The sequence below is a fragment of the Lactuca saligna genome, chromosome 4 (genome assembly GCF_052625555.1).
Source record: "Lactuca saligna cultivar CGN05327 chromosome 4, ASM5262555v1, whole genome shotgun sequence".
Taxonomy (NCBI): Eukaryota; Viridiplantae; Streptophyta; class Magnoliopsida; order Asterales; family Asteraceae; genus Lactuca; species Lactuca saligna.
This window is the reverse complement of record NC_136420.1, coordinates 249,610,102-249,623,800: the sequence shown is the minus strand read 5'-3', so window position 1 is coordinate 249,623,800 and position 13,699 is coordinate 249,610,102. Positions and strand designations below refer to the sequence as shown.

The 13,699-nt window shown below is 34.1% G+C and overlaps 1 protein-coding gene and 1 long non-coding RNA gene across 2 annotated transcripts; one reads left to right on the top strand and one right to left on the bottom strand.

Annotated features, from left to right (window-relative positions):
- Positions 1–448: 448 nt before the first annotated feature.
- Positions 449–10,341, top strand: CAS1 (cycloartenol synthase 1). The gene is made up of 19 exons (XM_078992121.1): positions 449–595; positions 773–981; positions 1,907–2,092; positions 2,287–2,376; positions 2,476–2,673; positions 2,756–2,840; positions 2,952–3,118; positions 4,961–5,149; positions 5,224–5,337; positions 5,437–5,559; positions 5,646–5,768; positions 5,873–5,971; positions 6,126–6,182; positions 6,363–6,409; positions 6,491–6,634; positions 6,725–6,902; positions 6,981–7,061; positions 8,531–8,614; positions 9,948–10,341. The coding sequence occupies exons 2-19, from the start codon at positions 784–786 to the stop codon at positions 10,071–10,073; spliced, it is 2,289 nt and encodes a 762-aa protein (XP_078848247.1). The 5' UTR covers positions 449–595; positions 773–783; the 3' UTR covers positions 10,074–10,341.
- LOC145043459 (uncharacterized) lies at positions 1,257–8,733 on the bottom strand. Its single transcript, XR_013681038.1, has 2 exons — positions 8,493–8,733; positions 1,257–1,489 (listed from the first exon to the last, which is right to left on the bottom strand). It is a non-coding gene; the product is annotated as an uncharacterized LOC145043459 (long non-coding RNA).
- Positions 10,342–13,699: the final 3,358 nt, after the last annotated feature.

Below are 13,699 nucleotides of genomic sequence, written 5' to 3'. Positions count from 1 at the left end.
AACTTTTCCAGGTCTTTCTGTCTATACATTCTTTATGTATTCGAAAGTATAGTTGAACTATAAACCAGATCTTATTTACTCCTCATGGTTCATTAGTTGAATATGTTTATTTATTTTGAAATTTTACTTTAAAAAATGCTTAATATTTACACCTAAATATTTTTTTATAATCAATATATATAATAAACGAGTCTCACATTTAATTTTAAACAAAATAAAAAAGATTTAACGATAAATATGTTAAATTTAATTTAGTCCACTTAGACATAAACCAAATTTAAAATGGAAAAGTCATTTTGAAACTGTCTCAAATATAACCAAAAGCAAAACGACATCATTTTTACAGTTTTCTAGATCATTTTTACAGGTTTTCTAGTAATATACAAATATCTTGATAGGATGTAAATGCATTTTTATAAATCACAATGACTAATCATGTAGTACTATAATTCTTCAAAGGATTTTTAGAAAATTAAATCTTCGATATGCAGTAGCTTTTTTTTTTTTGAACGGCATATGTAGTAGCTGTAGCAGTAACTCTGGAGGAGTAGCTGTGTCACACGTAGTCGGCCCCTATTTCTCTTCTTCTAAATCGGTAATCCAATACATATAGTCTATTTGGGATATTGATTTTGATATGCGATTGTACTCGGTATCTTGCGTTTCTGTTCGAAATGTATGAATTTGTGCATTTCTTTCTTTCTGTTATGCTAGTGTTGTGGAGCATGAAACTGTAATTGTGACGATTTGACTATTTTCGTGATTTTGGTAGTGAAGTAAACAATGTGGAAACTGAAGATCGCAGAGGGAGGGAGTCCATGGCTGCGTTCGACAAACGATCACATCGGCCGACAATTTTGGGAGTTTGATCCCACGCTAGGGTCCCTTGAGGAACTCGCAGATATCGAGAAAGTTCGACAGACCTTTCATGAAAATCGGTTTGAGAAAAAACACAGTTCAGATCTGCTTATGCGCAGTCAGGTACATTGTAATTAACGCCACATGTTTTACAACCCGGACTGCGGTTACAACATTTGTTTTTAGAAACGAAAATCCATTTGTAATTGATGTGCAAAATCAATTTTAGAAAAAAATCAACATGTTCTTTTACGTAGCGAGAAGCCTTTTGTTTGAGTAGTTGGGGTTATGGAGTTTTGAGTGTTGAAAGTTTTGACAGCAGAGATTCTTTAATCCCAAGATTTGAAAAGTAAAGAAATGGAATCGAGTTAAAATGTTAAAATGTCAAAATGCGTAGATACATTACAAGGTAGAAGTCATATTGCGTGGATGAGGTTGAATTACATGGTTGGTGATTCCAGCACAACATCAGAATCAGATATGATCGATCATAAAGATACAAAGTACAAGTCATATGGCTGAACTGGATAACCAAGTAATAATAAATGATATGGGCCTACCTTTAGTTGCCATCATTCTGTCCTCTCAATTGCATTCCTTGATCTGCCTTATCTAGGTGTGGGCCTGTGGCCTGAAATAAACAGAAGGGTAAAATTTGCATGTGATATGTAAAAAAAATCCTAAATTCTGGGTTAGTTGACTACTTGATAACATTATGTAATGATGAACTATGAAGGTGATAGATTTTTACTGATTGGTTAACCGAATTAATTACTTATGGGATGGATGATGGTTAGGTTTGCTGGGAACAAACCTCATATAGACATAGTATTACTGTATCCTGCCATATTATAGGATATGAATTCTACTGCTGACTACTGTCTTAACCAATTCTCCACTGTGTTGGCTTGGCTAATGGCAGACTTACAGATATTGAAATGCCTTTATCACATCAAGTGGTGAAAATACCTAGATTTCTTTATTACATAGGCGCTTAACTTTGGTTCTTCTAGTGTATGTTTGGAATCTAATACTACCAAATTTGTAGTTTGCAAAAGAGAAGTCACTCTCTGTATTTCCACCTAGAGTGAACATAAAAGATGCTGAAGATATCACAGAGGAGAAAGTAACAAACGTCTTACGAAGAGCTATTGGTTTCCATTCAACCCTCCAGGCAGATGATGGGCATTGGCCAGGAGACTATGGAGGCCCTATGTTTTTATTGCCTGGTTTGGTGAGTTTTAGCCTTTCTTTTATGGTTTCTTAAGAGTTGAAAAGAATATATCCATTCGTCTGAGAGTGGCAACTCTATTTTACCTTTCCAGTAATGCAGCTGTCAGGATTTTATCTGCAGGAAATACATTACCTTCTTCAGGAGATGAACAACTAATGTAAATGCTGACATTACAAGTTAATCTTATGCATCAGGTTATTACTCTAACCATTACTGGGGCACTGAATGCAGTCTTATCTAAAGAGCATAAACGGGAGATGTGCCGTTACCTTTACAATCATCAGGCATGTGTAGTATATTTTGTTATAATCCTTATGATAAACGTATAACTGTGGTTGCTTTTCATTACCCTTTACAAAGAATATAACATGTCATAAATGCAGAATAGAGATGGTGGATGGGGTCTACACATCGAGGGTCATAGCACCATGTTTGGTAGTGCCTTGAACTATGTCACTTTGAGATTGCTGGGTGAAGGAGCTAATGATGGAGAAGGGGGGGCGATGGAGAAGGGGCGGAAGTGGATTTTGGATCACGGTGGTGCCACTTCAATAACATCTTGGGGAAAGTTTTGGCTTTCAGTATAGCAACTTGCCCTTCATCTTGTTCATATTTCTTTGTTACCTATATGTATTCGTCTTATATGTTGCTAATAATATTTAGGTACTTGGGGTATTTGAGTGGTCTGGAAATAATCCGTTGCCCCCTGAGATGTGGGTCCTTCCATATTTCCTTCCCGTGCATCCAGGCGAGTGCCTCATATAATATAACCTACTAATTTATGGATAAATTTATTCAGTTTGTTGTGGATATTATTATATGAGATGAGATGTTGGACATTTAATTTTTTTTTTTTCAGGTAGGATGTGGTGTCACTGCCGGATGGTGTATCTGCCTATGTCGTACTTATATGGGAAGAGGTTTGTTGGACCTATCACATCTACGGTTCTGGCCTTGAGAAAGGAGCTGTTTACAGTCCCCTATCATGACATAGATTGGAATGATGCACGCAACCTCTGTGCCAAGGTTTGTATAAAGTATAATGCTTTGATATTTGGTTCCTTCACATATTGAATTTTATAAACGTCTATGGTTATCTCTTTCCATTCAGACTATTATGATTTAACAGGACTTGGTGGTCTTTCTTTTGTTACTATAATTACAATATAAATACACCTCTTTGTGATGTAGATGTACCCTATTAGTGAATACCTCATTTGTCCTTTTCTTGTTTTCGGCTTCTTAGTGGATCACCATTCACCATTATTTTTCTTCTAGGAAATTACTCTATTCAAACTTCACATTGGTTTTTATTCTCTTAATCTTCAATCTCGGTTTATTGTTGACGGGTTTCAGAAATCTCATATTTCAAGATACAGTTACTCAAAACAACAACCAAAAGAAAGACTCATTTTTCATCTTTTCTCACATGTGGTTTTAGATGAGTTTCATTTATTGCAAGGGTTGTTAATTTGCTTGCCTTACATTCTACCCCCTTAAGTATTTGCAGTTTACGTGTCTTTGTTGTTTTTGATCTTTGAGAGTTTTGTTTACTTATTTCTTATATCACCACCATTGAATCCTTGGGTAAAATAAAACCCCAAATTACAATCAACACTATCCAATTTTGGTTTTCTGTCCGTGATCAAGAACCAACTCTTACTATACATGAGCTTGGCTTCACATACTGTATAGTAGCAAGTGTGGTCTTCTGCTCACAAATCAATACAATCTTTGATTGTTTTTCTACACCAATTTGTGGGTATATGGTATTAGAGCATCTCCAGTAGGAGCTTATTTTATAGCTTTTTACTATTCAGTTGACCACTTAATGCAATTGGAGGGTATAACTTTTCCCCCTTTTTTTTGGTGGGTAGAGGGGGGTGCACATGCTTCTTTAAGCCTACGCTTAAACAAAAACATGCAATTTATCTATTCAATGCTTTCTCGAGATATTTATGGAGTGCAAGCTGTCTCATAGGATAGGCAAGTCTTGATAGGGGCATTAAGCAAATGATGTAGTTGAGGATTTATTGAGTGTAACAAATGCTCAAGTAGAGGTATAGATTGTAGAGACTCATGTAAGATATGAGTGTTGTTATTGTCACATATGAACATGATGTGTCTGGGTTAGATGATAAGCAATTGCAACATGCGTTGCTTCAATTTAGGAACCCTCATACCTCATGTCTCATACTCTCATGACTCAAACCTAAATTGTTAAATCACTACTAGTATTAACAAACAAATTGGTAGAAAGAAGTGACTAATACTGCATGGCCATAGGACTTTGAAAGATTGGGATTTGGGACGTTCAAGCTCCCTCATGCTGAATTTGCATTTGACACAAGCCATTAGTAAATGGTTGTCACCTCACATTTATGTTCATAATTGAACATTGAAACCCCTCCCACTTGAATTTGATTATCCCACATTAGCTAGTATTGAGCAATAAATAATGTCCCACACAGTTCATACTTTCTCATGCAACCCATGTTGAGGCTTAACTAAGTGGCCTTGTTTCCCATTCCCTTTTCAAGCATTTGGTGTGTCTAAGACTCTAAGTTGAGTTCTTGAATTAGTGTGTGATGTACCCCTTCCTGTTATCTTAGAAGGTCTTATGAGGTAAACAAAAAGTCTGAGATAAGATAAGAGGTCAAAAAGACCTTTTGCCAAAAAAAAAACACCACCAAAGTCTTTCTTTACCTATACTTTGATGTTTTCTAGATAAAGGAAGGTTGTATTTTGCATATTGCTGTCAATCCCAGACAGTAACAATTAACTCCAACATTGTTAATATCTGTATTTTTTTTAATAAGGAAGATAAATTCCATTTGGCTTGAGGTATTTTAAAATATTTTTGTGCAGGAAGATCTTTACTACCCTCACCCACTCATCCAAGACATACTTTGGGCAACTCTTGACAAGTTTGTGGAGCCTATACTGATGAGATGGCCTGGGAAGAAGCTGAGAGAGAAGGCTCTTCGCACTGCGATGGAACACATCCATTATGAGGATGATAATACTCGCTATATATGCATAGGACCTGTAAACAAGGTAAACAATAATACCATTATAATCTAATCCTTATATTTGTAAATAATTTGTAAACAATAAAACCTTTTCTTCAGGTGTTAAATATGCTCTGCTGCTGGGCAGAAGATCCAAACTCAGAGGCTTTCAAGCTACACCTCCCTAGGATACATGATTATCTTTGGCTTGCTGAAGATGGCATGAAAATGCAGGTTTTACCATCTTACTTTCATTAAATTTGATTTCTTCTGTTCTGTCTACTTGTATTAATTAGTATCAGAGTGTAAATGAATTTTGATAATCTAATGCAGGGTTACAATGGTAGTCAACTTTGGGATACCGCGTTCACCGTTCAAGCAATTATTTCTACAAACCTCATCGAAGAGTTTGGTCCAACACTGAAAAAAGGACACATGTTCATAAAGAAGTCACAGGTGAAGGATACACAACTTTTGAACCATATTGGTTGTCCTTGTTTCTTGACAATTTTTTTTTTTAATTGCATTTGTTTCAATCAAAGGTGTTGGATAACTGCCCTGGCGATCTTGATTATTGGTATCGTCATATTTCAAAAGGTGCTTGGCCTTTCTCAACGGCAGATCACGGATGGCCCATTTCAGATTGTACTGCAGAAGGGCTCAAGGCAACTAACTATTTATTATTTATTTATCGTATTCAAGCTGTCCATAATATAATATTATTGCTTCCAGTTTAGTTTTTTTTATTTTCTTTATTTCTTTTTTTTAGGCGGCACTCTTGCTTTCAAAATTGCCATCAAAAATCGTTGACGAGCCACTGGATGCAAAACGGCTATATGATGCTGTCAATGTTATTTTATCTTTACAGGTAATCAATCATATTCATATTCATATTCATGCATGCATGCATATTCTGAAAACCTTGTGCTCTACTGGTGACTCTTGCTCGGGGGTTTACACCTTAGTTTTTGAGCATAACATTAACATGATTTTCAATGTCTGACAAGTTGTTTCCTTTGCAGAATTCTGATGGTAGTTTTGCAACATATGAACTTACAAGATCCTACAGCTGGTTGGAGGTACCCCCCACCCACCCATGCACTTGCTTATTAATATGATTGACTGCAAACACATTCTATTTATTTAGTATTTAGTTAGTTAGATTGTTATTTATTAGTGGTTTTGGCATCCCGCCTTCCTCCACATCATTTTATTATGTAATCTGACATTTCTAATTGTCTCTATAATCCTACTTCCAGTTGGTGAATCCTGCTGAAACTTTTGGTGACATTGTTATTGACTACCCGTAAGTGATCAGGACCTCTTTTCCAATTTTCGTTTTTTTTTTTGGTGAAGTTGGGTTACCAATGGCAATGTGATGTATCAGATATGTAGAGTGCACCTCGGCTGCGATTCAAGCTCTGGTGGCATTCAAGAGATTGTACCCTGGGCATAGGCGAGAAGAGGTACAGCGTTGTATTGATAAATCTGCCGCCTTTATCGAAAAAATCCAAGCACCAGATGGTTCATGGTTTGTTTTTTTCCTTATTGTTGTTTATTACATTGTTTTTGTATATGAAAATATAAATTTGATGAAAAGCTTTTGCAAAATGCTCACTAGGTATGGTTCGTGGGCAGTTTGCTTCACGTATGGCACATGGTTTGGAGTGAAAGGCTTAGTGGCTGCTGGAAGGAACTTCTCTAACTGCTTTAGCATTCGCAAGGCTTGTAACTTTTTGTTGTCCAAACAACTTGCTTCTGGGGGATGGGGGGAGAGCTACCTCTCTTGTCAGAACAAGGTAACTAGTTATTAAAAGTACCAAAACTGATTAGGTCATGCTTTCATCAATGCGTTAATGTGTTCTAAATCTATGCAGGTGTACACCAATCTCGAGGGAAATCGCTCTCACGTGGTAAACACAGGATGGGCTATGCTAGCTCTCATTGATGCTGAGCAGGTATGCATCCAAACCAAATTCACATCATTTTAGTTGCCAAGTAAGAAGGATATTTTTTCTGTGAATCAAAAAGTATATATAAATGTTCCCGGTACACATAACAAAAGGATTATGGCAGGTATATCTTAGCTTCTAACAACCAAACCACTTTTTAACTAATTCTGTTGATGAAGTAACTTGTGTAGCAATATCATTATCATGTTGGCGGGGTTATAAGTATGAGATATTTGTTAATTGTTATCACTTAATCGTCAAGTCATCGAGGAATGATTTATGGCTAAAGTAGAGCTTGCAATGCATGCTGGCCTCATTGACCGGAGTTGAGTACATGAGTCTCTAGCCTCCCTCTGAAATTTTAACGCGTTCATTTTACTTATCGATCCCCTTCCTTGGTGCTTGAGCAACCATATTTTGTTTCGCATAACAAGGTTTTGACAATCCACCTGTGATTGATGTCTTTGAGATGTGTTTTGCTGCTTGTGCATTATGGCTAATCAAAAATCAAATTAACTAGAGTTAGAGTGTTGCTTCTATGTTGTCTGACATTGTGATCGATCAAGCGCTTGCTAACACTTAATGGTCAAAGCCAAACAAATATCATGCGCAATGCTCTAATGATCCAAAATCAATGCTTAACTAATGCCTTTTAGGCCAAATACCCTCCCTCTGAAAAGTTCCTGCATTATCATCTGTGTAAATCTTCTATATTGAGGTCAAAGTTTCTTCATTTATCTGAAATAATATTTCACTTGGTGCTTTCGTTGCCAAGATTTATTCTGCTTAGGTCGTCGACAATTTCAAACTCCAACTGCTGTTAACCTCATCTATTTTGCAGTTATCCTTGAAAGCAATCAACATACTTCATACTAATACTAATACTAATACTAATAATAGATAGATCGTGTCCACAGATTCATAGTGAATTTCGATGTTGATCACAAAGGACTACCTAAATTGATTCCTTTTTGTCAATAACCTCTTGTTGCATCAATTTCGAATAAAGCCGTTAGTGATCATAAAGACATCAAACCTCTTGTTGCATTTTTGTATAACCCAATCCAAGTAAGTATGTGCATATAAATTAAGCCTTGGGAATCTTTATGTTGTTTATGACCAAACACGCCAAGAGTGTCTGATGTTGTTTGTATATATGGCTAACATAAATGATAAATCTTGCAAGTGTTCCAAACTATGTTTGCTTAAGGCCACACATTGTCTTTTAAGATGGATGGATGACACATATTCCTGTGTGAAAATTAAACTTAGCCAGGTTTATTTTATATTCCCAACCCCGTTTTAGATCTGCAGCTAATTTTGTAATAAGCCTAAGTAACCTAATACATAATAAAATTTTCTAACAAATGATAAGTTTCAAAATAATGTAAAGCTAATAAAAGTTTCTAATTAAGTCAACAGTGAATTTATGTATACCTTTCCAAAAATTACTCAAGTTCCAAACTTTTTCTCAGGCCAAGAGAGATCCAACGCCATTGCACCGTGCAGCAAGAGTATTGATTAATTCTCAGATGGAAAATGGAGATTTTCCACAACAGGTAATAATCTCTTGCCAATAAACTTATTATCTACAGCTGATTGCACATTTGGGGGGCAAAATCACAGAATAACACTTGTACTTTCACCATCTTAATCCATTTTACTCACTTTAACTATTTTCCATAGTAATTAAGCCATTAGACTACTTTTTTTTTTATATAACAAAAAAAACGTTTTTCACAGTTACAATGGGTTAAATACAGAAATCACAACATATTTTCATCATTTTATTCATTGAGCTATTACTTCTTTATGGATGTTATAATAGTAGTAAAAATAATCTTTTAGTGCCTAAATCGATTCAATGGTGTAAGCACATTGTGTTTTAGTATTTTGTTCTATATCAAAGTCGGAAGATGTGTTTTTTTGTTTTAAATAGTCAAAAAAATATAAGGGTTTGATAAGTACACAAAATAGTTAACCGCTTAAATTGATAAATTGTGAACTTGGAAGTGTTTCTTTTGTATTTTTTCCTAAAAAGTTGGGTACAATGTGGGGTTCAAACACACACTAAAGTGCATATTCACATGATCAATCAAAACCACACTTATCATGTTTTAAAGGGAAAGAGTTCAACATGTTTCATAACATATCTTTTCAACACATTAAAAAAGTCCAATTTGACAAATTTCAAGCATGAAGATGCTTTTTGATTGCTGGATTTGTTTAGTTTGGTTGGAATTGGAGTTCAATTCCATTCCAGCATTTAGTACGGAATTGGAATCAACAAAATCATTTGACTAACAGATTTCAACATTCCATAGAAAAACCCACCATCTAAACTAATTCCAAGCATTTCCTCATTGTTAAAAAAAATACCCAAATATCCTTTTATTTTTAAAATGGTCACTTAAATATTTATAATTGATTTGTCTGTCAAAAAGTACCCAAATACCCTTTATAATCAGTTCTATATGTGTTTTATAAAATATAATTATAAAGTTAAATTCGACAAATGTAAAGCGAGAGGGGGGCTTTCTGTTTGCTGGATTTCATTTGATTTGGCTAGAATTGGAATTTAATTCCATTCCGGTGTTTGTTGCAAAGGATCCACAAAATCATTTGACTAATGGTTTCAACATTCCATTTTAAAAACCTATGAAATAAAATTCCAAACATTTGACCAACAGAATACAATTCCTCTTTGTTAGAAGTACCCAAATACCCTTTTATTGTTAAAATGGTAACTTGTATATTTATAATTATTTGTATACCAAAAAATAGTTTTAAATATATTTTATAAAAATAGTGGTATTTCCATCCTAATGTTCAATTTATATTTTTCAATTAAAAATGGTTTTAAGAAAAAAATAATCAAATCCATTTGTGCAGGAGATCATGGGGGTTTTTAACAGGAATTGCATGATTACTTATGCTGCCTACAGAAACATCTTCCCTATTTGGGCATTAGGAGAATACAGATGTCGAGTACTTCAGGAGAAATCCATGCTAAGCTAAATTAAAATTCTATATGTGTTAGAACTTAATCTTTTATTCACATTCAAATCGACAAGAAAGGTTTGAAATGGTCTCTTTTATTATAACTATTCAATGCTGATGTGTTTGAGCAACTGAAAGGATGAGGTGGTTCTGTCAAAAAAAAAAAAAAGATTTCTTGTTTTCATTGATTTTTTTGTAAGGTTTTAGATATTTACATTGTTGGGGACCACCTTTCTAGTTGAGTATCACGTTAATTATATTTATATTGTGTGCTCGGTTGGTTGAATACTCTTCTGCTTTCATAACTGCAAATTTGTACATTAAATTGTATCTCTATCATATATATACATAGTCGTTCCAGTTCCATTTCCATTTGCTTGTTTTGGCTGTAAGTGGGTGAGAATGGATATAAATAAGGTCTAGGTTCAAATATCAGTACGACTCATTGATGTGTCATCAAGGGTAGCCGTAACCCTTTTGATATTGTACAAGTTTAAGACAATGTCAAATGGGTCGAATAAATTCTAACAAGTGGTCTTATAAAATATAAATATACATATGCAAGATATTTGATAATAAAACAATATTGTTATTGCTAAACAAGATATTGATAACAAAATGATATCTGGAAGAGAATTAAACAATAGTCGTTTAAATAGTATCTTCTGGAATTAAACTCGACGACCAATTAGTATAAACATTTTGAAAAAGGAAAACTGTAATAAAGTCCCTGTATATAACCCTTTGATCCGGTCAACAAGTTATTCAACTTTCAAAAATTATATTTGTAGCTCAGAGTTTAAAATTTATTACAAATTTGATCTAAAATTTACACTTTTGGCCTAAATTTTAATTTTTTTTACAAATTTGGTTCAAAATTTACCTTTTTTGTCCAAATTTTAGGATTTTTATTATGAATTCATCATAACTTTAGTTTTCTTTACAACTTTTTTTCTCAAAAGTTTGTTTCTAATATGTTTTTTCTTTAAAATTCATATTTATACAAAAAAAAAATATATTTTCACATAAAAATCTTATTTCTTCTATATAAAAACTTTTTTAAAAAACTTTTTTGTATATGAAATATCTAATTATAAAAATAGGTTTGGATTATTTGTGTGATTTCTTTTAAAAAATCAATTAAGAAATTAAAAGTAACCCTAAATTATACTATTAAATTATAGTTTATCAAAAACTAGTTACACTCATTTTAATATTATTTATTTGTTCTTTAATCACATTTATAGGAAAAGTTTAAATAATAGAAGATGCTACATATTGAAAACTTCATATTTTTTGTTTCTCGCTGAATACATGTTCATACATATAGTTCATCATCACTTTGGATTTCTTTATTTAAACTTTTTTGTAAAATCGGATTCATGTGTCAATTTTGTTTGTTGTAATAACAAAAAATAACTATCTACAATGGAGCAATTGTCATTTATCGATAAAGAGGTTTTTGGCAGAAAATGACATTTAACAAATATAAAAAAGTATTACAAATGTTGATAGTTACAACTCCTACCGAAATTAATATGGATCGTCATATATGAGATTAGAACAACTTTACATACCTTTTGTCATATATATGTGATCGAAGGTATGATTTAATTTACGAAGATGCAACAGATTGAAAAATACATATAAACAACTATATTAAAATCTCATAGAAAAAAGAATACACACTAAATAGAACACATATTAAAATATCTATATTAATAGTATAATTTAGGGTTACTTTTAATTTCTTAATTGATTTTTTAAGAAAAATCACACAAATAATCCAAACCTATTTTTATAATTAGATATTTCATATACAAAAAAGTTTTTATATAGAAAAAATAAGATTTTTATGTGAAAATATGTTTTTTTTTTGTATAAATATGAGTTTTAAAGAAAAAACATATTAGAAACAAACTTTTGAGAAAAAAAAGTTGTAAAAAAGACTAAAGTTAGGATGAATTCATAATAAAAGTCTAAAATTTGGGCAAAAAGTGTAAATTTTGGACCAAATTTGTAAAAAAAATTTAAAATCTGGGCCACAAATGTAAAATTTGGACCAAATTTGTAATAAATTTTGAAATCTGGGCCGAAAATATAATTTTTGAAAGTTGGATGACCTGTTGACCGGATCAATGGGTTAAATTGAATACGATTACCAGTATTTGGGACTTAATTGAATAAAAAAAATATAAGGGCTAAATCGATTATGAGGCCAATATATAAGGACTTTATTATAGTTTTCCCTTTTGAAAAAGGATAATCAGAAAATCTAAGGAATTTGAACAAGAAGTGGACAGAGAAACATTAGAGGTTTTTTAGGACTTACCAAACATTTGGGATAATAATATTTTGTAAATGCATAACAATTAAATTCTCCTTTGCATTTATGAAAACTTCAAACTTTCCTTGATCTTGAAATGGGCCACTGAAGATATCATCGAATAGTATGTTAATTGTTGCAGCAACGACTGACAAAGCATTTGTGAAAATGTGCATCTTGATGGCAACTTTTAACAAAGTTCTTTAAATTCTTGTGATCAATGGTTGTGATGACTTCCTGTGGCAAAACTCTTGAAATCTTGTGATTAATAATTATTATAAGAGAACAAACAACCATAATATTTTGAGAGGCTTGATATGTTACAGTTGTGACCAATCAGGCCACATGAGCAGGGAATGCCCCAAGGACTTGATTTGTTTCCACTTCAACCAGACTGACTATAAAAAGGCCAATTGTCGGAGGTTGTCTAGTGGAGTAGTGGTGGCGCCTACACCAGCCACCATGAGGATTATCGTTGGCTGCCAGGGCAAGGCAGAGGCTCCTGCGGTGAAGATCAGAGTGTTTTCAGTTGACCACTGATGAGGCCCAAGTAGCGTCGTATGTCATTACTGGTATGTCACTTATCTATGTTTTTATTGTTTTTTTTTGTTATGCTTATGTTTGTTATAATCTTGTATAGGGACCTTTTGGTCAATAGATTGTCGGCTCATGTTATATTTGATTCGAGAGCTACCCGATCCTTTGTATCTCTTGCGCTTAGCAAGAAGTTCTGAGATGCTCCAGGAACTTTGGATTTCCCTCTAGAGGTGGAGATTGCGGACGATCGTACCGTGAGCGCTGGGAGGGTATTCCGGGGATGTGTTATGAATATGTTTAGTGAGAGGTTCCCTATCGATCTGGTACCGATTCCCTTGAGGGGATTGAAGGTGATCATCGGAATGAACTGGTTGGGGCCCAATGGGGGTTGTGATTGATTGTGAGCGACAAGAGGTGAGAGTTCGAACCCCAAGTGGGGGAGAATTGGTCGTTCCTGGTGAGAGAGCTTCGCATGGGCCATCTCTCTATTTAACCGCGAGGGCTAGGAGGTTCTTCAGTAGGGTTGTTATGGGTTTCTGGCATATGTTTCGGATACATGGGTTGAGACCACGACAAAGTTGAGCGGGGTACCCATTGCACGAGGCTTTCCTGATGTTTTTTCTGAGGAGTTGCCGGGAGTGCCTCCCGAGAGGCAAGTTGTGTTCCAGATTGATTTGATCCCTGGTTCGGCTCCCATAGCAAAGGCGCCATATCCCCTAGCATCACCTGAGATGCAGGAGTTGTCTATGCAGCTGCAGAAGCTGCTAGACAAGGGTTTTAT

Coding starts and splice junctions, on each gene's coding strand:
- CAS1 (XM_078992121.1), top strand. CDS start 784: ATGTGGAAACTGAAGATCGCAGAGGGAGGGAGTCCATGGCTGCGTTCG. Junction 5,972..6,125: donor ATGTTATTTTATCTTTACAG/GTAATCAATCAT, acceptor TTTCCTTTGCAG/AATTCTGATGGTAGTTTTGC. Junction 6,635..6,724: donor CAAGCACCAGATGGTTCATG/GTTTGTTTTTTT, acceptor AATGCTCACTAG/GTATGGTTCGTGGGCAGTTT.